The sequence below is a fragment of the Cyphellophora attinorum genome (genome assembly GCF_001299255.1).
Source record: "Cyphellophora attinorum strain CBS 131958 chromosome Unknown Contig3, whole genome shotgun sequence".
NCBI lineage: Eukaryota > Fungi > Ascomycota > Eurotiomycetes > Chaetothyriales > Cyphellophoraceae > Cyphellophora > Cyphellophora attinorum.
The window spans coordinates 211,587-234,542 of record NW_017253231.1 but is presented as its reverse complement, the minus strand read 5'-3'; the positions used below and the strand labels follow the sequence as shown (position 1 = coordinate 234,542).

General features: G+C 53.5%; 10 protein-coding genes across 10 annotated transcripts; 6 read left to right on the top strand and 4 right to left on the bottom strand.

The window, feature by feature from the left end:
* Positions 1 to 750: 750 nt before the first annotated feature.
* Positions 751 to 5,825, bottom strand: AB675_8332 (Chromatin remodeling factor mit1; the record flags this gene model as incomplete). Its single annotated transcript, XM_018148770.1, has 4 exons — positions 751 to 1,280; positions 1,341 to 5,142; positions 5,387 to 5,511; positions 5,561 to 5,825. 4 exons carry the CDS (start codon positions 5,823 to 5,825, stop codon positions 751 to 753), a joined length of 4,722 nt encoding a protein of 1,573 aa, XP_018004507.1.
* Positions 5,826 to 6,299: 474 nt separating this feature from the next.
* Positions 6,300 to 7,297, top strand: AB675_8331 (rRNA methyltransferase 1, mitochondrial; the record flags this gene model as incomplete). Its single annotated transcript, XM_018148769.1, has 2 exons — positions 6,300 to 6,353; positions 6,407 to 7,297. The coding sequence occupies 2 exons, from the start codon at positions 6,300 to 6,302 to the stop codon at positions 7,295 to 7,297; spliced, it is 945 nt and encodes a 314-aa protein (XP_018004207.1).
* Positions 7,298 to 7,338: 41 nt separating this feature from the next.
* On the top strand, positions 7,339 to 7,686 carry AB675_8330 (uncharacterized protein; the record flags this gene model as incomplete). Its single annotated transcript, XM_018148768.1, has 1 exon — positions 7,339 to 7,686. One exon carries the CDS (start codon positions 7,339 to 7,341, stop codon positions 7,684 to 7,686), a length of 348 nt encoding a protein of 115 aa, XP_018004287.1.
* Positions 7,687 to 7,830: 144 nt separating this feature from the next.
* AB675_8329 (Dihydroorotase) lies at positions 7,831 to 8,844 on the bottom strand (the record flags this gene model as incomplete). Its single annotated transcript, XM_018148766.1, has 1 exon — positions 7,831 to 8,844. One exon carries the CDS (start codon positions 8,842 to 8,844, stop codon positions 7,831 to 7,833), a length of 1,014 nt encoding a protein of 337 aa, XP_018004606.1.
* Positions 8,845 to 11,196: 2,352 nt separating this feature from the next.
* On the bottom strand, positions 11,197 to 13,505 carry AB675_8327 (Exodeoxyribonuclease 1; the record flags this gene model as incomplete). The annotated part of the gene is made up of 2 exons (XM_018148765.1): positions 11,197 to 13,442; positions 13,493 to 13,505. 2 exons carry the CDS (start codon positions 13,503 to 13,505, stop codon positions 11,197 to 11,199), a joined length of 2,259 nt encoding a protein of 752 aa, XP_018004376.1.
* Positions 13,506 to 13,950: 445 nt separating this feature from the next.
* On the top strand, positions 13,951 to 14,490 carry AB675_8326 (Translation machinery-associated protein 16; the record flags this gene model as incomplete). The annotated part of the gene is made up of 1 exon (XM_018148764.1): positions 13,951 to 14,490. One exon carries the CDS (start codon positions 13,951 to 13,953, stop codon positions 14,488 to 14,490), a length of 540 nt encoding a protein of 179 aa, XP_018004610.1.
* A 306-nt stretch (positions 14,491 to 14,796) lies between these two features.
* On the top strand, positions 14,797 to 16,412 carry AB675_8325 (uncharacterized protein; the record flags this gene model as incomplete). Its single annotated transcript, XM_018148763.1, has 3 exons — positions 14,797 to 14,999; positions 15,353 to 15,823; positions 15,989 to 16,412. The coding sequence occupies 3 exons, from the start codon at positions 14,797 to 14,799 to the stop codon at positions 16,410 to 16,412; spliced, it is 1,098 nt and encodes a 365-aa protein (XP_018004225.1).
* Positions 16,413 to 16,927: 515 nt separating this feature from the next.
* Positions 16,928 to 17,988, top strand: AB675_8324 (Mitochondrial acidic protein MAM33; the record flags this gene model as incomplete). The annotated part of the gene is made up of 4 exons (XM_018148762.1): positions 16,928 to 17,108; positions 17,160 to 17,334; positions 17,382 to 17,914; positions 17,963 to 17,988. The coding sequence occupies 4 exons, from the start codon at positions 16,928 to 16,930 to the stop codon at positions 17,986 to 17,988; spliced, it is 915 nt and encodes a 304-aa protein (XP_018004458.1).
* A 1,290-nt stretch (positions 17,989 to 19,278) lies between these two features.
* AB675_8323 (Cytochrome 52A12) lies at positions 19,279 to 20,794 on the top strand (the record flags this gene model as incomplete). Its single annotated transcript, XM_018148761.1, has 3 exons — positions 19,279 to 19,489; positions 19,542 to 20,538; positions 20,608 to 20,794. 3 exons carry the CDS (start codon positions 19,279 to 19,281, stop codon positions 20,792 to 20,794), a joined length of 1,395 nt encoding a protein of 464 aa, XP_018004248.1.
* Positions 20,795 to 21,540: 746 nt separating this feature from the next.
* On the bottom strand, positions 21,541 to 22,563 carry AB675_8322 (uncharacterized protein; the record flags this gene model as incomplete). The annotated part of the gene is made up of 1 exon (XM_018148760.1): positions 21,541 to 22,563. The coding sequence occupies one exon, from the start codon at positions 22,561 to 22,563 to the stop codon at positions 21,541 to 21,543; it is 1,023 nt and encodes a 340-aa protein (XP_018004448.1).
* Between the last annotated feature and the right edge of the window lie 393 nt (positions 22,564 to 22,956).

Genomic DNA, 22,956 nt, shown 5'->3' with positions numbered 1-22,956 from the left:
TCACGGCGAACTGATCTTGTACGCCCGTCGCATCTTGGTCCCGTGTGTCCGTACAGTAAGTGCCCAGCGACAATTTTGATGCTACTTGAGCCGCAAGTGCTCACGCGCTGAGCGCCATAAGAAATTGCAATTTCTTGCCTCCGACCACTCCGGGGGGCCCGCACCACCCGAAGAGATCCAGACCTTTAACCGGAAAGCACCTCCAAATAATGTTCATGCGGTGGTCGGTTAGCCCAACGCTTACTGCAACGGCATGCGTCATTTTGTCTCGCATTGCTGGGATTTTCATACCGGGATGCACTCTCGCCGTTGAACCTGATGCTATATTTGTTTCATCGGCATCGGAACTCGTTGAAGCGCAACGATGAACTTCTAAACCAAGGTAAGGGAACATCAAAACATCAAACTTGTCGCATGTATACAAAGAGACAAATTGCAACCGTCGCAACTTCACATTCGGTGCTCTTGCGATCGTTTATGGAGATTGTTCTTTCTCAGAGGCTCTTTGTCATATCTGTGCTTCTGGCTGTCTACCTTCAAAATCGTCCTACGCAGTCTCGAGAGCGTTAGCGAGCTGTACATTGCGGATGATGCTCTCTGGAATGCAAGCTGGCATGGCCACAAGATCCTTTGATGGCCAGACTCGCGTGCTGCACATTGAAATCGCAGTGAAGTCGTCCTCAACCCATGTCGAATAGCAGACAACTCTCTGATTTCTTCGTTCTAGAAACCAAAACACCAAACATGCCATCAACGCCCGCCTTCCACAAATCGTGCTCCCCATCTCCCTTCCGGCGTACCTCCATGCTGATACCCATTCGCCGCAACACCCTGCTGATGACCACCAGCCAACCCAGTACTAATCGTCCCAAGATTCGTGCTAACAGTAGCCAAGCTCCTCGCGACCTGTTCCTCCTCGCGCTTCCGCCGCGCCCTGGACACCAAATCCCCCCTGATCATCCTCAGATACTTGGTTGCAGCCTCCACATCCTCCCTACTTTCCGGACTCTCTTTCAAAGTCTCCAGCAGCCTCACCAACTGCTTCTCATCCGTCAGGTGCGGACACGTCCTGCTATGCCCCAGATGCGCGATGCCACACAGACCACAGTGCTCGACACCAGCGACTTTGAGACGGCACCAGCCCATGGGGTGGCGCTCGTCGCAGGCCGTGCAGTGATGGGATGGGGGCATGATGCCGTCGCGCGGCATGTAGTCGGTGGTTCCGTCGAGGTTGTAGGGTGGTTGGCCGGTAGGGACTTTGACGCGCTTGAAGGGTCGGGCTGTGAAACGACGTTAGCTCAGGGCAAAGTAAGGAGAGAGGACTGGTGGCTTGTACACACCTTTGACGGTGGGACGCTTAAAGTCGACCTCCGAGTCATCTTCAGTGGCATCGTCTTCGTCTTGCTCTGTGTCCTTGCCAGTAAAGTCGCCATCGCTGGCCACGTCGCCCTTCTTGCGCTTGTCGGGTGAGCCTCCATCGACGCCGTCCTGACCATAGTCGACAATCTGCCGTCTGCGCTTGCCTCGGCCGAAAGTCTGTGCTTTAAGTGCCATTTCTTCCTCGTACGCACGCTCTCGCTCCTTCAAGATCTTGTCCCAGATACCAGGATTTGGTGTGTTCGTCCCATTAGTGTCTTCACTCAGCGGTGCTTCCTCAAAAGCGCCTGTCTTGTTCGCCCACACTCTCGCGAAACTGAACTGCGACTCGGCCGACTGCTCATCGTTGATCTTGGTGTCTTCAACCTGGCTGCGATCGAGCAGCTTGTCAATCGAAGGCGCATCGTAGACGATATCATCTGCTTTGCTGTCTTCGTCGAACAAAGCTTCAGCACCGTGCCGCAAGATTGATTCCAGATCCATGCCAGCTTCGTCGTCTTGATTCATGTTCTCGATCAAGACGTGGTCGAGAGCCATCTTCTTCTTGCCGATCTGCATGATCTTCTCTTCGGCGCTGTCTTTCGTCATCAGCTGGAACACAAGCACCTTGTTCTTCTGTCCAATGCGGTGAGCTCGAGATAGGGCTTGGATGTCTTGGTGAGGGTTGAAGTCTGGGTCGAGGATGATAACGGTATCAGCGGTAGCCAGATTGATGCCGACGCCTCCAGCTCGTGTCGAAAGGAGGAATGCGAAGTATGGTGAATCTGGCGCATTGTACTCGTCGATCCGCTTCTGCTTTTCGAGCGAAGCAGTGTTGCCATCCAAGCGACGGTGCATAAGACCAAGACCATCCAGGAAGTCCTCAATGATGTCGAGGTTGTCGAGAAACTGGCTGAAGATGAGAACGCGATGTCCACGATCCTTGAGCTTGGGCAGCATGAGGGACAGGAGCTGCAGCTTAGGTGAGGCATCGATGAGCCGAACTTGCGCCTCTCCAGAGTCGACATTTCGCTCCTCGATCTCGCGGCTGTACACAAAAGGATGGCAAAGCGTCTTGCGGAGCTGCATGAGGATATTATTGAGAGACACTCGCTCTTTGGTGGCCGCTGTCGGATCGCGAGTGAAGATAGACTTCATGAGCTGTGGATTCTTGGCCAGTATGGATTTGTAGAGCTTCTTCTGCAGGCCTGACATAGAGACTGGTATGATAATCTGGGCCATTGGTGGCAGGAACGTCAACACTTGTGCTTTCGTGCGCCTAAGGAAGAATTTGCGCAGCTTCTCATGCAGCTCTGGCACGTTGTCCTGGGTGAGCGTTGCGTATCTGGCCTCCATCTCAGCTGCGTTGATGGTCCGGTCGAGGAATTGAAGCAGATTGAAAAGCTCTCGCACGTTGTTCTGGAGTGGTGTACCTGTCAAGAGGACTTTGAATGGGAATCGGAAGGTCTTTGTAAGGATGTCGTAGACCTGGTTCTTGTCGTTCTTGAGGCGCTGGCCTTCATCAACCACCAATCCTTGCCAAGGCACATTCTTCAAGCTGTTCCGCGTCTTGTCCTCGATGATGGATTCGTATGAAGCAATGACAACATGAGCCTTGATATCCTGAGGATCGCCTGATCGTGATTTCTTCTTCGTGAACTCCTCTGGAAAGAGCTCGTAGTCATGCGTGATCTTGCGAGCCTGAGCACTGCCATAGTAGGTCACTACTCGTAGAGATGGTACCCATGTCTTGATCTCTCGACGCCAATTTGGAACTGTCGAGTTTGGGACAACGACCAGAAACGGCCAACACTTGTGCTCCTGGACCAGCAGAGCAAAGAATGCCACGAGCTGGATGGTCTTCCCCAATCCCATCTCATCAGCAAGGATGGCGTTCTGATTTTGAAACCACTGGAAATAGAGCCAGTTAAGGCCCTCAAGCTGATACTGCATCATGGAACCTCCTGTGATGCTCGAAGGTTGCTCCTTGCGCATCAACGACTTCTCGAAGTCTAGCTGTCGAAGTGCAGTCAAGGTTCTGTTCAGTGTGGTACGGATTGGGATCGAAGTGTGTAGTTTCAGTACGTAGTCGTTGTAGGCGCTGTTGAAGTCATTCCAACGCTCGGTGTCTCGAAAGCTTGGTGGCGATTCCCAGATGGCGTCTTCATAGCCGAGTCCTTTGTACTTGACGAAAGCACTCTCAACCTCGCGAACGCGGGCGAAGTCGACTTCTTTTGAGGTGTTGCGGACCACACTCGTGTAGCGGACGGCGAACACGATGTCGATCCTGAAGAACTCTTCAGGAATGGCGTCTTTCGTCGTCATGCGAGGGATGTAGTTCTCTGGCTTCTTCATGAACGACATGCGCATATTGCCTGCCGCGGTGCCCCACACCCAACTGCCTGGCATCCAGTTGCATCTGAGATACGACTTGTTCTTCCATTTCACAAGATACTCCTTCTGGGAATCTTGTACCATGTCTGCGTGATAGCCAGGGATGTAAGTGTCTATGTTGACTGGACGCCAAGCGACGAGTGCGTCAATGGCATACTTGTTCTCTATGCAGTCTTTGCAGCGCCAGCCTCGATGGTAAAGCTGCCACCGCTTCTCGGCGCGCTCCTCGTCGGACAGCTCCTTGTCCTCCTCGTCATCTTCGGCAGTGGAGGTGACTGTCTGGCGATTCGGCAGGTGGTGGACATGCCATCCACGCTGACAAGAGAAGCAGCGGAAGAGGACATTCTCGGGCTTGTTGATGTGATGATCTTCAACGATGGTGATGGGATCTTTGCCGCCATTTTCTTCACGTTGTGCCTGCTCTTGCTTGACAGTTAAGCGAATTCGGAACGGAGTAGAGTTGACGCCCATCTCGTTGCAGGTCTCGCACTGACCAAGGTGTGGAGCCAGAGGGTCTTTATCGCGAGCGATCCCAATACAACGACGACACTGGAGCACGAAGTTCTCCTCGCCAATCTTGGTAACCATATGTTCTCGAGTTCCGCGATAGCCCAAGCAGGTCTTGTGGTAGGCGGTCGTGCAGCCTTGACAGAAGACGAGCGGTCCTTTGGTCGGATCATCGCCTCTTCGGTCGCAAGTATCGCATTCTTCACGATGACGTTTGCGAAAGTCGTCGTGCTCGTCGACTCGGCGGAAGACTTCCTTGGTGCCAACGACTTTCATGCCAGCATCGTTGCCGGAGTGCTCTGATATTTCATCTTCCTGACGCTCGCGCATCGAGCCTACTGGCTTGGTTCGAGTTCGTCCCGAGCGACGAGTGCCTTGTGCTGGCTCGGGCGACGATGAGAGTGATCTTGCGCGCCGGCTATTTGTACGACGCCCTCCACGACCTCGCGTCGGTCTTGTAGAAGTTCTGCCGCGTAACCGAGGTGGCGATCTAGTGATGAGATCCAGGTCAGTCTCCAGTGTGTATGATTTACGATTGCCCTTGAGACGAGATGAGCGGCGACCGGCAGGTCCTTCGTCTTGGTCCGAGTCGCTTTCAGAGTCACCATCGTCTTCATTGTCGGAGTCTTGGTCAGTGTTGCCGTTCATTTCGACGTCAGAATCCTCAGCCAGCTGCTGCTTTCGCTTCCGAAAACCGACAACGGCGCCATCTGATTCATCATCGGAACCTTTAGCGACATCGTCCCAATTGACGAAGCCGCTGGCCGTAGGCTTTTGCGCACCAGCGCTTCGTCGTCCGCGCCCTTCCATGCGAAGTGATTTGAGGCGAAAGAATCTCAAAGCAGACTGTGCGTGGTTTCGTTGATTGAGCTGCTTAAGTGTCAACTGCAACAAGGACAGTTAGCAAACTTGAGCGAAACAACGAAGTCAAAGAAGTTGATGTGAGTTGCCGGGGGTTGGAGTGGATAAGAGTGGTGGGTTTGGTCGAATGTTCGGGTTGTCTCGTTTGCTCCATTCACTTCACATTAAGGAAGGCGCAAGTGACTGATCGCAGGCTACTTCGAGACGACAAATCCCGAAAGGGCATGGGCCACAGAGCGACTTGAACACTTTAGCTCGACAGACGTACCTCTTCGATGTCGCCGCTGCCCAGTCGAGTCCTGAAAATGCCTCTGTTGGTCTCTGCGAGGACCTCGCGGACGCGCATATGCCCTGGCGCGAAGCTGTAGCCTGCTTTTTCCTCCTCGGTCATGGCTGGCATATCAATGAAGAAGCGTGATCGGCACTCGGCGACGACCATGACACCTCGATAACATCATCTTCCGGGCTGTGCTCTCGCGCTGCATTTCGGGGACTTGATCTTCGGTGAATGGTGGCCTTTGAGCGTCGTAGTTGACGTCCCCCGCATTGCTCGATGCTTCTGATGTTGCGGCGCTCGACCCTCTCTTCGATCGTGCGACCACTGAGCCCGCCTGAGGGCTACTGTCACCCTCAACAGGGGCTGTGGCGGGCTTCGGAGGTGGTTTCGCAGTCCATAGCGACAAATCCGGGGTATCCTCCCCATCCATCTCTGCTGCGAATATCCCAACAATCGGCGAAGGCGCCGCGCCCCTACTGCACGAGGCTGCCCACAGTAATCATCACATTAGGCATACACACTAAGTTGGCTGGCGGACTTGAGCAAGCTGAACCGTAGAACATGTAGAGGGGTCTGGGGAGTCGCAAGCACGTCGAGGTCTGACGCGCCCACGCGTGAAGCGAAGTTGGAGAATTGAAGAACCCGTCGCCAAAAATCTTTCCCATCGCTGAACGTCACCAACGCACCTTCCTCCACCTGATGCAGTCCACGAAACATGCCCTGAAGATACTGCGCAGGTCGCCGAGCTCTGCTACATGTATCTCGTGCAGACATATTTCACTCACAGGCGCTATCGAGCGCGGACTGCGCCAGAGCCAGCGCTCCACAGAAGGCAATCGCGAGCCATGGCGAGACCGAGATCATGACAGAAGGCCGTCAAGGCAGTCAAACGGCGAGCACAACGATGGTCGATCGACCCGACGAGATAGATGGCAAGCTCACGGCACAACTAGCCCAAGTGATTCCACACACGGGGAGTACGACATCTTTGCCTCTCAGAAACAGGAACAGGGACGCGGACGCCAGAAGGTGAAGAGTCGTGACTTGAGGAATTCCCCTTACGCCAACGACTTCGAAGTCTTTGGCTCTACCAGCGTCACGTCTTCAGGAAAGACGAACCAGCTTCCTGCCAGCAACTCGGTCGTTCCCACAGACCAACAGCAAGACCGCGAACCCGAGGACTCGCAAGATTCATCTGTCCCCATCCGCTATGATCGCTTCTCCACCCCGGACGATGGCTCTCATCCAGACTCCCACCTACCTCGGTCCCAGCCTTACCGTCGCCAATATGTAGGCGCAAGAGAACATAGCCGCGACGACTTCAAAGAGATCCTCCGCGCCAGCATCCCCTACACGACCGCCTCCTCCGAGTTCATCTACGGCTCCTCTGCCGTCAACGCTGCCATCCGGGCTCGACGCCGGAAATGCTACAAGCTCTATGTCCACCGCTCGCGGCACGAAGCAGAGGACCCAGGCTCTGCCATGCTGCGCCGTGCCAAAGCCGCAGGAATACCAGTTGTATCCACTTCCGGCCCCGACTGGAAAGCCGCTTTCGACCGCATGACCCAGAAACGACCACACAACGGCTTCCTCCTTGAAGTCAGCCCAATTCCCGTGCTGCCTGTTGATGCCCTAGATCAAGTCTCCGCACCCGGCGAGACCGTCTCCGCGCAAGTCGGCCGCCTGACCCCCGAAGACGCAGCCATCATCTCGGCCTTCAATGTTCAGCACTCCACCGCGAGACTCCCGATGCGCAGCAAGCAACAGCAACAAGACCGATACCCCATACTTCTCTTCCTCGACCGTGTCACCGACCTTGGCAACCTCGGTGCCATTATCCGCTCCGCTTACTACTTCGGCGTCAACGCATCATCCTTTTGGACCACGGTACTGCGCCCTTGACCGCCGTCACCGTCAAAGCCTCCACCGGCGCCGCCGAACTCATGCCTATCCTGCGCATCCGAGACGAAAGCGGCTTCATCACCACCTCCAAAGCCAACGGGTGGCATTTCGTGGCCGCCGTCTCTCCCGAAGACGTGCCCCTGGTAAACCGTCCGGATGTCATCCCCGAGCACAACATCGACACCGATGGACTAAAGCAGAAGCCGGTAGTCATAATGCTCGGCAACGAAGGCGAAGGTCTGCGGCCACGTATCGCCAGAATGGCGAACAGCTGTCTCACGGTGCAAGACGCCGTGAACCAGCACGCGGGTGTGGACAGCTTGAACGTCAGTGTTGCGGCTGGCATATTAATGCATGATCTGCTCAGGCCTTTCTTGGGAAAGCGGTAGCACAAGTCTAGTTCTTCTAATCAATCCATTCCAGAGAATAAATCTCCTCCCCCCTCCGAAACGGCACGACCACATCATCTGCCATTCCATCCTCCATCCTTACTCCCAGAAAGCTCACCACCTTCTCCTCTCCCGCTCTGACCCTTATCCGCCGCTCACTCTTCGGCACACCATAGAACCTCCGCCCCGTCTCGCCCAAAACCCCTCCAACACCCCCTCCCTCCTCACATCCTCCTCTCGCAAGATGCCCTTGCTGACGGCTTCCTCTAGCGCTTCCAACACAAGTTGGGTTGCATACGGCTGCGTAAACACGCCTGCGGCACACTTGCCGCACGAGTTATCATTCCCTGCAGTTCCGCTCCTGCCTTGTTTGCTGCGTAGTGGATGGGGAGCGCTGTCTGTGCCCAAGAAGAATTTTCGTCTTGGATCGACTGCTGCACGCAATAGTGCGATGCGATCTGAGGGCAGTTTGGCGACGGGTTTGCAGAAGTTGAGCGGATCGCCCGCCCAGTCGTCGACAATGAGGCTGAGGTGGTGTGCTGTGATGGTGCCCACAACGTTAGGCGAGCTGATGCTCAGCACCATGTCCACCGCGGCTTTGGTCGTGCAGTGCTCGAGCACGATCCTCAAGTTTGGGAAGCGGGTGTGCAGGGAGCGGAGGGTAGGAAGGAACGCCGCTTCCGCATTGAGCACCGTGATCTGGTCTTCAGGTGCAGAAGGAGACTGCGAGGGTGGGAGCTCGCCGTGCAGATTCAACACTAGCCCCTCTTCCTCCATGGCGGCGAAGACAGGGTAGAAAGACTCGTAGTCCACCACGCCGGAAGAAGAGTTGGTGGTCACGCCAGCTGGGTAGGATTTGATGCCGTGGATGGCGCCGGTGGCTTTGGCTTCGCGGACGATGGAGGGGGTGATTGAGGGGTGGAGGTAGAGGGACATGAGGAATGTGACGTCGGGCGCGAGAGCTTGTAGGCGGGATTTGTACTCGACGGCCTGGGCAGGGGTGGTGATGGGTGGTATTAGATTTGGCATGACATAGACTGTATCAACACCGCCAGAGGTGATCGTAGGAGTGACCGTCTCCATCATGGCGCCCTGGCGAAGGTGTACGTGGAAGTCTGCTGAGGCGGGCAGCTCGAGGCCGTCGAAGAGGCGTGGCATGATGATGGCGGTCGATTTGGGTGGATGGTAGCACTGGTCCCTGCCCTGCGGCCCTGAGATGCTGCAACCGCAGCGATAGACCTTCGAGTGCCAAGCACAAATATATTCGCAGAGCAGATGTTGATGCTCCACGTAGGCCTGTTACGGGACCGACAGGAGATTTCGACTCGCTGGAGCTCTCCTGAGCGCCGACTCGACCTGTGAGGTGTCTGGCATAAGCTCGCTCGTCGAATTTTGACCTCATGCGGAAGCAGTATATGAAGCAGAGGTGAAATCCACAAGGCAAAGAATCCCCCAACCTCTCCACGCCCACGCCAAGCCCCCTACAAAGCTCCAGCCAGTTCGTTGAAACTTGCGGGAGTATGCGATCTTATTAGAATGTGCATTGTTTTGTCATTGTGTCCGTATCTACATGTACACTGAACAAGTCCCATCGACGAGTCCTTGGTGTCCAAATTGTGTCTATCTGCGGCGTTGTCGCCGCCACAATTCCCATTATGATGCTCGAAATGCCGTTTCGATTTTTCGCCGTTGATTGCTATGCATGTTGAAATTCAGAGTCGCTAATCGGGATATCCTCTCATCTCACTCTTCATATCTGCTCTCATTCCTATAGAGACTGTTAGTTGAGGTTTGCAGCGAGAAGGGTATAATCAGCTTACCTCGTCCGTTAACCGATCCAGTAATTGGATACTCAATATCATGACCAACAATCCCAATGTTACCACCACAAGCAAGCCAAATCCGAACCAGCCCAGCACCATAGCTGCAGTGCCGACGCCAGACTTGACGCTTCCGTTGCCCAGGTCTTGGGCGACGGTACTTGCGGCGACGGCTGCTGTGTGTTGCCACATGACGGAGACGAGCACAAACACCGAGGCGATGAAGATGGTGGCCAAAGCAACTTGTGAGACAGCTCGTGACGGAAACGGCTTGACTTCATGTTCTGACCCATCCGAGCTTGTCGTCGTATGCCAGCCTGGGAAGGTAGCGAGGAGGACGAAGGTAAGAAAAGCCAGGACGATGGCGATGATGAGGAGGTATGGGAAGACGATGGCATCCTTGAATGTGCTGGCGACCCAGATCAGGTTCAGCGGGTCGGTGTCAACACTAACAAGGTCGGCCAGCGCGGTTGCGTTCTGGTTGCACATCCATCCTCCACCGCCTGCAGCAATGCATATTCCGAAATAGCCTACTCTCACATTCAGATCTGCCGAGCCGACGATGTTTGCTATCGCTGTTGTGACGGTGGGATCGACTTGTACACTCGAGAAGACTGGCGGATATTGTTGGTAGTAGAGTGATATGAGGTAGATGTCGGGTATCAGCACTGACGTTGACGAGCAGCCTGCCAGTAATAGTGATAGGAGGATGATGGCAATGGCGATGAAGATCATCAGCACATGGTGGTAGCCGATAGCTGGTATGAACCTCCTCCATCCTGTTGCAAATCTGACTCTTGCCATCTTGCGTCACTGGCCGTGCTCTGTTCTCTTTTCTATTGCCGTCCGAGGGACGGTACTTTCGTGGTGACCACTCAGCACGTGGGAGTTGACAGGAGGTCCGTGGAATGTGGAAGTTTGTTGAGGAATGTGGGTGACGAAGTCGACTGTTTGACTCCGCTCGAGTATTGGATTTTGGAGGTTCGAATTCTGTACAAATGCTTTGATCAAGCCGTCAGTTTGCGGCGAGAATTGTTATGTGATGGATGGGAAGAGAGGATGGTGAGAGAGAGGCGTAGCTTGACTTAGATGTTGCCTTGGGACCCTTGATCGCTTCTTGACACCACAATTCTGCGCGATATCCAATGTCATCGGACCAAAAATCGTGAGGCTGGTCTCATGGCTGGGAGACAATTATTTCCATGATGAAAGTCGATGGCGGGTAGCCGGTGTTATGATTTAACGCTTTTTGGGCTAGCTTCGGACCAGCCCGCCGGGTTCCGGGCGATCAGTACATAAATGCGGGGTCCGCTCCCAACTTGCCGGATCTTTGCGCGAGAATGATTTCACGATCACAGAACTTGATTTGAACGTCATCAATTCGTGGTAAATATTCATCAATAGCCTGCTTACAATAATAATATTCGCTCATCCAGGGGTGTACTCCAGAAGGCAGTGCCAGTGCTGTCCAAACAGGCTCGCAGTCGTCACGACGCCCATATCCGAACATGCCCTTGGCAGGTATCGTTAATGCTCGCAAACCATCGCCTGCTCTCACTTCGTCTTCTGTGATATGCATATATGCACTCTTCGTTATGTGACAATGGTTCAACTTCATGTACACCGGCCGCTCTCGAGGGACCTTATGCGTGGACAGGGCGTCGCTGCAAAGTCCATCGGCTGGTCCAGGTCAGGATCCCACGTAAGCAAATGCATGGAGGTTCATTGTGGCTGGAGGTCCATCATCATCGTCTGAGATCTCATCCTCGCTGTTTGGGATCAAGGCATCCTCGCTACCAGTGACGGGTGGCATCTCTTGGGCAATCTCCTTTAATGACGGGTAAGAAATTTCTGATTGACCAGCATTGTCAGGAGTCGGTTTTGGAGACTTTCGAGGGCTGGCGAGCACAATCTTCGTGTCGCTCGAGGTATGAAGCCTTTGTGCGCTGGCGACCACAACCTTTGTGTCGCTTGAAGCCCGGTCTTCCGTTAGGCTTATGGAGGTACACAGCTCTTTCACTGATCCCGTATTGGGCAGAGCGGCAAGTGCCGCACGCTGGTCTGCTGGAGTCATTGCCAAGAACAATCGAGTCTCTGGCTGGGGTGTCTTGGATGGCGATAGCGTGCGCAGAGCTTGCTCTCGTTGAACGGATGGCTGGTAGGCAAAGGTCTTGAGCTCTCGCTGAATCTGAATGTGCGAGGCCAAGATATCCTCGAACGGCTCGGCTCTGCCAGAGTCAGGGTCATTTTTCGTGTCCGCGGGGTCGCCAAGCGTTGCAACGACCTTGTCCCCATCGGCGTCATAGTATGCGGACACTGGGGACGACTGTGGGATGCTGCTATTGATATCGTCTGACTCTGCAGGTACAATGTGTGGCTCCTCCAGTTTCTCAGGGCTGGCAGTCTCATGAACATCAGGCAGGCCGAGCAAGACGTCATCGACAGAGTCGTCAGACCAGAGCTCAAACCCACCCCGCTTTGGCTTCTTATTGCGAGCCCCTTTGAGAAGGGACGGACTTGGTGTTGTGTCCTGTGCGGCGAAGAACGGGCTTTGTTTGATGCCTTTCGAAGGCGGAGAGTCTTGGTTTTCAGAACACAGTCGTGGTCGTTTAGGTGGCTGGTACGACGACACGGCCGATGCTTTAGCAAGGAATGACTGGCGATCAGTGCGAAGGGGACGGACTTGAGTGCTCGATGCCGAGTTCGTCCGTGGTTGAGGAGCTGACGAAATTAGTCGAGAGTCCCACGAAGCATTGCGATGCCGCGCGAGGAGCCTCTGTTGAGATGGCGAGGGAGTGAGGCTGTTCGGGTCCAATTCAGCTAGCGGCACCCGCTTATTGAAGAATGACTCGATGGACTTCGTTGGCTTCAGAGTCTGGGTAGGAGCTGTCTGGCGTCGAACCTCGCGCAGTGATGGCCGTAATGAACGAGTATCGGGATACGCTTCTTTGCTCTTCGGATGAAGGTCTCCACAGGCGACTCCGATTGCGATATCTGGAGTCACACTTTGCCCAAGGAAAGACATTTGTTCCTCCTTCATGCCAGGCAGTAATTCCTGCATGAACACCATCTTCTTCTGCACCGGACAGAAGACTCTGTGATGACTGAAAGTGAGCTCGGCATCGCGGAAGCGTTCGAGATAATCGGCAGGAACGGACAACTTGTTCTCAAATCGAAGAACCTGAATGACCTTCTCCACGTCTTTGTACTTTCGAACATAGCGATACGCTGTCTTGAGGCCCATCTTGCCGATATTGGGAAGATAATCGCAGCCGCTGAGAATGGCCATCCTTCGGAACATTGTGTCGGTCCAGCCAGCCAAGCTGATCTCTTTGCATAAGGCGAAATCTGAACGTTCGATCTCGACACACTCGGCATACTGATTGAGTTTCGTTATGAGTCGCTTTGCGCCGTATACTAGCATGTCCGAATCCTCGCTGAGAATGCCATCGATGATGCCCTTCGATTCGAGGTACACAAGTTGGGCATCAGCCTCGTACGGGGCAACGACGTATCGAACCTCGACCTTCATGGCCTTGATTGCCTCGATCAATTCTTTCGCCATGTATGGTGTTACAGAAACCGATTTCTGCAGCTCTCGATATGCTTGGGATTGCTTTCCAGTCTGGAGAAGAGCGAGACCTGTTGCTTTGGCTTCTTCTCGCTGCTTTCGACGCTCTGCATTTGTGCCGGCTTTGCTGGGTAGACTATCGCCATCGAAGACAAGGTATGGTATAATGCCGAAGTCTAGAAGCATGCGAACCCTGCCGACAGCAAATTCGACATACTTCTTCGTTGGCTTATCAAGTGCGAGGTCGACAGCGCACGCCGCCGATCCTCTGTGCAGCCAGCCAAAGGCATCAATCCCAAGGGTCTGACCGGCGAACTTTTTCAGAGTACATGGCTTTTGTATGGATTTCAGGAGGGGCAGAAGTCCTGTCAGATCAGCGACAGATTCACCGAGCACGACATATTCGGTGTCTTACCCGTGATGCCCATTGCAACTTATCACTTCTTCAACCAGCTCTGGTTCACCGCCACATCATTGGAAGGTTACTGATCTGATGCAGCAACTCAAGCCTTCTGTCTCACGATAGTAGGAATAGATCAGCTAGCGATCACGGCTGTAACATTTCATTTCGTAGTTTTAGCTGTGTGAATCCGCACTAGAGTTTTGATTGAGTTGTCGTGGTCGACAGAACAGAACGAAGGAAGCCTTCGAGGTCGGTTGACGAAGGGCCTACCCGACGCGCAAGGACGCGCTTGCCGTTAAGCTTTCGAGCCCCACTCGAGGATCTGCTTCCGCCTATCGAAAGTTCTGAATGACGCACCCTTCGTTTTTTCTTGCCATAAAACACTAAATGTTCAGTCTACCACACCGGCACTGGGTCGAATAGTACCACTCGCAAAGGAAAGCAAACCGTCGCACAGGATTTCGATCATCATGCCAGTGTCTCTCAATAAGGTGCAGAAGCACATCAGCAAGAAGAAAGGCGGCAAACTCACAAGTCTTCATCAAAACAGCCGAGATGCCAATCGATTACGACGTGCGGGTGCCAGAGAAGACAAGCTAATCAAGATTTTGGACGCCGCAACTCGAGCAAACAAAGTCTACGTGGACCGCATAGACTGGTTTCGATCTGCTCTTGAGGGCAGCTCGGGTGCACTCTCAGAAGCAGAGCTCCAGGCCCTGACCGAAGGCTACATAGGAAGGAACGACGATGAACTAGCTCAGGCAAAGGCAGAACGTCGTCCAGGTCGTCCTCCCAGCAAAGTTGAGGAGCGCATCACTGAGCACAAAAACGCTGAAGAACGAGAGTACAAAGCTGGCTTCTGGATCGTTGATCTTCGGCAGCCCGAAGACCGCGACAAGCTTGAGAGATGGAGTGGTGACTGGGCCGGCCTGAACACACTCAAATTCATTCGCATCACCAGAGACGGATTTGTCAAAGACTCGAGCTTTCCACCAAAGGGTTTATCGTAACGCTTCAGCTTGTCGGCCGCAGTTGACACAGCCACCAGCTTGTGCCGCAATAAATTCCCGCCTGCCAAGCTTTCCACCTGGCAATTGTTCGGCGCTTGACCTAAACCATGACGGCGCGGGCTGTGCTGGTCGTTACTTCCAAATGGTGACGGAAACATTTGAACAACTTCGAAGGTACTCAGGTGGCCTCTGCTATTACTTCTCAACAACCCAATTGCATTTTCATCCCTCTGTCAACCATAAGGTGTCGAATCCATCTACACAAGTAATACCAATTATTAGAAGACAGAACTAGCATCGTTTACAATGTCCATCGAAGATCAGATCAGAAACGCTTCCGCCAACAACGAAAGATTGCTTGGGATCCTTGCACGGACTGACTATGCGGCGCCGGCCCTGAAGCAGCAAATAGAATACATACGGCAACTAGAGGCTACCATCGCTCGCAATAATGCAAACCTACAGAAATTAGCGAAGCAGCGGGAGAAGGAGCACAAGGATCATCGCAAGTATGTACATTCTCAGTTTCCTGCTTCTTCACCATTGATTGCCTTCAACACTCGTCAAAATGACCTTCGATAATCGTCAGAGTGACCTTCGACACTCGTCAGAATTATCTTCGACACTCGTCAGATTCGTCTTCGACACTCGTCAGAATTATCTTCAACACTCGTTAGATTGGTCTTCGACGCTCGTCAGATTGACCTTCGACGCTCGTCAGAATGGCCTTCGACACTCGTCAGAATGACCTTCGACGCTCGTCAAAATGATCTTCGACACTCGCTAGAATGACCTCCGTGTGAAGAATCTACCTCTGCTTTCTCACTTGATTCAGCAACGGACGATGGCTAATCAATTGCAGGTATAATGAATCTGTAACGCGTCGCTTTCTCTACAAAGCCACCGGACAGAAGGAGAAGTTTGCTGTCAAGGCCGACAAGGAAGAAAAGGAGTATTTCGAAGCGCTCAGAAGCGAGCACCAGGCCCAGGATGAGCGAGAGAAGCTGTCACGGCAAATGGCTGAAGCGCAGGCTGGCAAAGCACAATTGGAACCGGACGCCTCCACGCATCAGACAGCACAGAACGATCTCGATGCGCTCTATCAGTCTGTGTTTGCGGGCGACACGCCTGGCTTCCCCGAGGAGGACACCCAAGAAGGTCTCGTACAAGACGTTCAAGGGCATTATCAGCAGCTGGAAAGCGCACTGAAAGCCGAAGAGCAGACCCTGGCTCTTCTGACCCAAGCTGCCAAGGTCATGGCTATTGCGCAGAATCAGGTCCAAGAAGCGTTGTCCTATTCCACGGGCGACATCTTCGGCGGAGGTGCGGTCTGGTAAGTTGCTCTCCCAACGTCAAACTTGTATCCGGAAACGAGCGTTGCATTGAAGACCGCCCGAGCAAATGTCTCGGGTTGACAAAGAAGCTGCTCTGATTAGCCTCACAATCCTACCTTCCAGCCTACGCCCTTCTCCCGACACAAGGCTAATCAATTTTGCAGGGATTACTTGGAAAGATCGGCACTCGGGCGCGCCGAGATGGCAACCCACGAATGCTATCGGTTGACCCAGCAGGCCCAGGCCTTGTCGTCACTGGTCACGCCTCTGCCTCAGATCAACATCGCCCAGGGTTCTATCATCACTGACGTCTTCTTCGACAATATCTTCACGGATTTAGCATTTCACCAGAAGATTCAGGCCAGTGCCGTTGACCTACAGCGAGCGGCCGCTGTATTGCGACACAATGTGCAGGCTAGCCAACAACGGACTGCAGACTCAAAGACGCAAATGATCCAGATCTCCGAGCGGTTAGCCGAAGAACGTCAGCAGCTGCAGAAGATCAGACGGGAAATCTTCTCGAGACTGGCACAGCCGCCACCAGCATATGAGGGTCAAGCGCCCCCTGGCATCGAACGGGAGGAATAAAGTCTTAGTAGTAGTGTGAAGAGCCAAGCTGTTCGGCCAAGAAATGAGAATTTGCTCTGTCCATAACATACACGCTAGATGTATTCCAGCGGCCTCCCTGGCGGGCAAATTGATGATGGATTGTTTGTGCGCCTTGACGCTCAAGTGAGCCTCATCTCAAAATGCCTTGCTCGATGTGCGAAATGGTTCCAGCCCTCAGAGCCCGCCTTGACTCGGAATCTTGCGATTCCCTGGACATGCCGAAAATGTTCAGCTTATGGCCCGAACAGCTTGGAAACCAGCCCGAGAAGCAGCGGCGGAAATCCTTGGGCTTCTGCGCCGGAGAGTGGGGCCGCATTCGAGGATCTTCAAGTCCCATAGAATTTCAGACTTTCACCTGACGCGCATCTTCATATTTCGTACTCACGACTCAAACCTTTTTGCTGTCATCTAATTATCGAGTGCGACTTTCTTCCTTCCCGATCGCGCTCCTGGTACAGCCTGCTTCAATCAGCGCATTTGTCATCGCCGTCAATATGAATTCTCTTCGGCTTCTCGGCCGCGCAGTGCCCAAATCGGCGTCCTTCCGACCCATCTCATCTCGCTGCTACTCAATCGCATCGAGAGCGTCGCCACGGCCGTCGTGGCAGCCAGTCAAGAAGCTCACATATCCGTCATTCTCGACATCGATAGCACGGAGAGAACCTGCCGGCGACAGTACGTTCAAGGTCTAGATGGAAGCATCGTAGCTAATCGATCGTTTTGCAGATGATCAAGTTCTAGCTGAGAAGTTTCAAAGCGAGTACGAGCTCGAGCGCCAGACCAGCGATCCGGAATCAGAGCCCGCCGAGATCGAGAATTTCAAGGCCAAAGGCATCTGGGAGATCACTGGCAGGCCGGGCACGAATGAGATTATACTCAAAAGAGAATTCGGCAACGAAACGTTAGTAGTTCGACGGTCTGGTAGAGTGCTCCACTGACAAGCAACAGAATCAAAGTCGAGGTGTCGGTCCTGAGCATGTTCGACTACAACGACTCGGCCGCCGAAGAGCTGTTCGATGAAGAAGAAGATAGCGCTTTGGGCGACGAAGACTTCTACGATCAACCGAAGCGGACAATAAATCAGTCAGGTGCACGAGGAGGCGCCATCGATGTCGCGCCGGAGGACTCCATTGCGCCTGCCGATCGCGAAGGAGAAGCTGCGGACGAAGCACCCCGTCCATCATATCCCATCGATCTCGACATCACAATCTCGAAGCCGGACAAGACGAGCATCGAACTTGTCGCGAGAGCCACGGATGGCACGATCGAGATTGAGAGACTCCGCTATGTGTCTGACCCTCCTGCCGATGACGACCACACCACTCCCTACGCCGGACCTCCGTTCACCAACCTCGACTCGGATCTGAGCGTCATGTTGGAGCAGTACATCGCTGAACGTGGCATCAACGAAGAGCTCGCGCAGATGCTGCCCGTCATCATCGAGCACAAGGAACAGAAAGAATATGTTGAATGGCTGCAAAGTGAGTTCGACCGCTTGAAGGTACGAACCTCTACTGACCCCGTTACAGATATGCAAAAGTTCATCTCAGCATAATTCCGGTTAGTCGAACTTCTCCGCGGATCAGGACGGTGAATGACTATTGTATTATTTGCGCCGTTACTTGCGCCGAGCCGGTGTGTAAAGTACTATGCTGAGAATCTGGTGACGGGAACTGCCATCTCAGCAGTATTGTAATGATGGATATCGGCCTCAATCATCCACTCCAAATATGGCGGTGTCAGCGTGTTCGCCGGGCGCTTTGGAACTTCACATACTGGCATGCTGTAGTATACTAGCGCGAAGAGCTGCGATAATTTTTTTTAATGCAGCGCTCCTGGCGACTTGACACTGGATCACCGGGGATGTTATGTCAGCCTTGGCCCACTGGGCGACTCGGCAGCGACGCAGCGTACGCGCTTATCGAGATCACTCTGTACCTACCTAGCACCTTCATGTATCGTGACAGTCATGTCAGTCGAGCCGCATCTGGCCATTTAGATGTCCGCGCTTAATGTCGACGATGATGAAAGCATACTTACTTCAGAGTTTCAGGCCCTGAACTGTCAAGAAAATGTTCGGGAAATGACGACCAAGGCTGCCTCCTCGAAGTGACCTGCAAGTTTTGTCGCGACACGCCGTCGCACTTCCCTGAACAGGTCGAAGCCTGCGCGACGCTAGCCCCCAGCACTTTGCCAAGGTGAACATCGATCACTGTCTCCTTGCGACTAAATGCAGCGAAGAAGGCAGGAGTACCATGAGCGACCGACGATGAGTCCGTGAATCAGATCGGACCCAGAGTGGCTCTGGGAATGACTGCGAGTCTGTCCAATACCCCGCTGACAGGAACAGTGCCTCTTGCGACCTTCATACTGCAATGGGAATGCCACATCTGGAAAATCAGAAAACGGTACTGCGCGCTAAACCTACAGTACCACGTACTCTTATTACAAGAACGGCGATCGAACAGGAAATGTCTTGATTCACAGCTCCCTGCCATTGGTCAACAGATCTGCTTCTAGCATGCCCAGTGGTGAGGTCAAACGACACCAGGCTTGATGACCCCTCCCCCGGGAACCTAACTCTCATTGGAACCCGAGGCTAGTCAAGTAAGTCGTTCGCCTGGACCTCTGTATAAGGACAGCATGTGCGCCACTCACAACTCCTGTACATCGAGGCGTAAGCATGTATTTCCTACTCCCCCTTTTTGGCCTCGTCGCCTTAGCATGGCTGGCGAACAGAATCCTTCAGCAGCGGCAGCGAGCTCGTCTGGCACGCGAATGGAACTGCCAGTCCCCAGCCCGTCGTCCTGCTCGATGGCCCGGAGGCCTTGACTTCGTGCACGGAATGCTCAAGGCGGATGAAGCCTTCGACATACCGAACCACCTCACGCAGGTATGGAAGGACATGCGGGTGAACACCTGGGTTCAGAACATGGCAGGCACTGAGATCGTTGTTACCTGTGAGCCAGAGAATGTCAAAGCCCTCCTCGCCACACAGTTCAACGATTTTGAATTACCAGAGCAGAGACGACTGATTTTCTGGGGCATCTTCGGTGGTAGGATCGATTGCCATCCTCAGATCGGACATCTGCTAACACTGGACGACAGCTGGTATCTTCACGGATAATGGCAAACGCTGGGAGCACTCGAGAGCACTTCTGCGACCACAATTCGCACGGGACAACATTGCCGATCTTGCTGCTCAAGAAGTACACGTACAGAACATCATGCGGTTCCTCGAACCTGGCTCTGATGGGTGGACGCAACAGACTGACCTGTCTCCTATCTTCTTCAGACTCACACTCGACTCGGCTACCGAATTCCTGTTTGGCCAGAGCGTCGGCTCGCAACTCGCTGCCCTGCCCGGATCTGAGAAAGCCTCTAATGGTGCTGATCTGGACTGGGTCAAGTTCGGCGCCGCCTTCACGACAGGTATGAAGGCCATGGCCACCAAGTTCCGCCTACAAGACTGGCACTGGCTGTACACCACATCCGAGTATCGCGAGTCCATCAAAGAGATCCACCGCTTCGCCGATCACTGGGTCAGTCGCGCCTTGGAGTCATACCAACGCGGTGAGAAAGACGTCGAAGACGGATCCCGCAAGTACGTCTTCGCCGAAGAGCTCGCTCAGGCAACACAGGATCCAATCGAGCTGCGCAACCAACTTCTACACATCTTGCTGGCTGGTCGCGATACAACTTCCGGCATGCTAGGCTGGCTTTTCTACGAGCTCGCCTTGCACCCAGACATCTACGAGAAACTCCGCAAAGCCGTGATCGAGGACTTTGGTACATACCAGAATCCGAAGAAGATGGACTTTGCGTCCCTTAAGGCATGCACTTACCTACAAAGAGTCATGACTGAGACGCTGCGGCTGTTTCCTATCGTCCCCTTCAATTCTCGCATGGCAACTCAAGACACCACCCTCCCTGTCGGTGGTGGTCCTGATCAGAAGTCGCCTGTGTTCATTCCCAAGGGGATGGAAGTCAACTATGCGGTCCATATGATGCACCAGCGCGAAGATCTCTACGGTCCTGACGCCGTCGAGTTCAAGCCCGATCGATGGGACAGTCGGAAGTCGGGGTGGGAGTATCTGCCCTTCAAGTGAGTTCCTGCCCTCTCTTCGCCTCAACTTCCCCTGAAGAACAATGCTAACGATTCTCCCTCTCACAGCGGTGGTCCCCGCATCTGTCTCGGCCAGCAATACGCACTCACGACAGCGGGCTACACGATTTGTCGAATAGTCCAGCGTTTCGATAAGATTGCCGATCTCCAAGACCATGGGCCTGTGCTGAAGCACTACTATGACGTTACGACTAGTCCGTTGACTGCGAAGATGAAGTTCCATGTTGCTGAGTGAGTGAGTCATGGCTGGGCGTGCCAGGGGACAAGAGCGAAGGGGGACGGCGCGCTGTTGATTGCCCACGCGAGGGCAGGTCCACGGAGATGTTCATGCTTAGGCTATCTATCTGCCTGACCCGTTGAGGCAATTTGTACCGCCGCATGCGATCCCAGTTGTATAGAACGTTACGCATTGTACAGTATTTACAGCTAGCTCAAAGCTCCTGCCAACAGCGGTCAAGATCGGAGAAGAAGAGGTCCAAATCGTTGCGTCTCCCCTTGGTCGGTAAAACAAATACGGGGATGTAAATGTGGTTACCTCATGACCGTGGATCTCGACTGTTGAACGATGAGCCGCTCGCCTGACGTCCATTCTGATATTTGATCCTCACGATCTCTATCGACTAGCGCTGGTACATAGGTAGACGACTTAATATACGGCAATGTGTATGCATATCCGCTGCGCCAAGAGCACAGAGTATACTTGGAACTCATCGGCATCTGGCTTTTCGTTATTGCCTACGGACAATCGTCTGCAGTAAAGCTATCCAGACCACGGGCGCCATCACACTGAGCTTTACCATCCACATAGCCCCGGCCCTTTCGACATCTGCAGTGTAAGATGTCCTGCATAAGGTATTCTTGATCGGTGAGTGCCCCTCCAACCACTTGCCTGGCAATGACTTAGCTTTGTCCGATCAGCTAGTGTGGTTGCTTGGGCATGTATCAGTGTCCTCGATCTTCTGATCATGCAGGGTCTGTGCATCAATGCCACCAGCAATCACGTTCCCAGTCTCTGTGGGCCTCCCAGGCTTCGTCATTGGCATCCTCGTGTGCAGAAAAGCCCATTTCCTTCAGGGCGCGTCTGGCGAAAGCATTTCTGCCACACAGGTTGGTGTTAGAAGGTTTGCCGTTCCAAGACGAGTTAAAACCAAGGGAATATTCCAAGTCGATCGGACTGAGTAAAGCGTTGATGTACAGCTCTGCAATTCGCCTCCTCTCGCTGTCATTGGGCACGGTACACCTGACATAGTCTGAGTTCGGCTCGGGCTCGTCGGACCATGTGTCAACTTCGATCTCCACGAGCAGCACTCCTTTAATCGAAAGCAATCGTGAACCATCTTTGCGTTCCTCGTACTTGTCGCAGGCAGGGGCATCTTTAAGAGCGGCCATGCGCGCTCTCATGAGATCTGCTGAAATGAGTTGATCTACCTCAGGACAATCTCCCCAACCACCGATTTTGAAGCGAATCAAAGAGGCTGTTGAGCTCTCGGTCATAAACGCTCTGTCCCAGTTGTCGCGGTCGATAGGCAAGTCCGGGAAGGATGAACCCAAGGCCAGGTCGAGAAAAGTTGACCAGGAGTCATCTTCTTTGACAGAGCCTTGTAAGAAGTCTTCCGGGTGTGCTGTAATGAAATCGTAGTTCCTGTCGACACTATTGTCCAACTCCCAGTCGATCAAGTGGTCTCTTCTCGTTGCAAGTTCTTCTTCGAGCCGTTGTCGCTCTCGTCGATCATCCAACAGGTGTTTCCACAGATCTTGTTGAAGCTTCCACGGTAGGTTGGAAATCAGATCGTATGAGTTTGGCTCCTTGAGCATAGCGTCTGCGCTACACTCCAGGGCAACCTGACAGAGACTTCTTGCGCCCTTTGAAAGCTCATTTTGATCCTCATCGGACGCGTTTTGACTCTCATCGGACACGCTACGATCGTCATTGGCCATGCTTTCTTCGTCATCAGCCACGCTTCGGTCGTTATCGGCCATTGGTTCGCCTTCAGCAATCGACATTGTTGCGAATCTTAAGGTCTCGCTGATGTTGGTCTTCGGTGATGGCGATCGTGTCTGAAGTGTGACCGCAAAGAATGTACTGGAAGATGTGGTCTGAAAGGGAAGGAGTCGTCCTCAGTGCAAGCCTCACCTTTATCAAGCTCGTCCCTAGGCAGCTGATCGTCACGTACACGTGAACCTTGATGGCCAAGGCAGCAAACCGATCATGACAGTCTTTCCCGGAGAGCTCACTCATGATCTTCACCGTGGTGAAGCACTGATGGCGGAACTTTGCTGGCACTTCGGGTGACGTGGAGCAGTGTCACACGCAGAAGCAATCGATCTCAGTGCCCATTCGCACTTCGAAGGATGCGACTTCGCTCCTAGACATTTTCACTTCCTCAAGGAAAGATT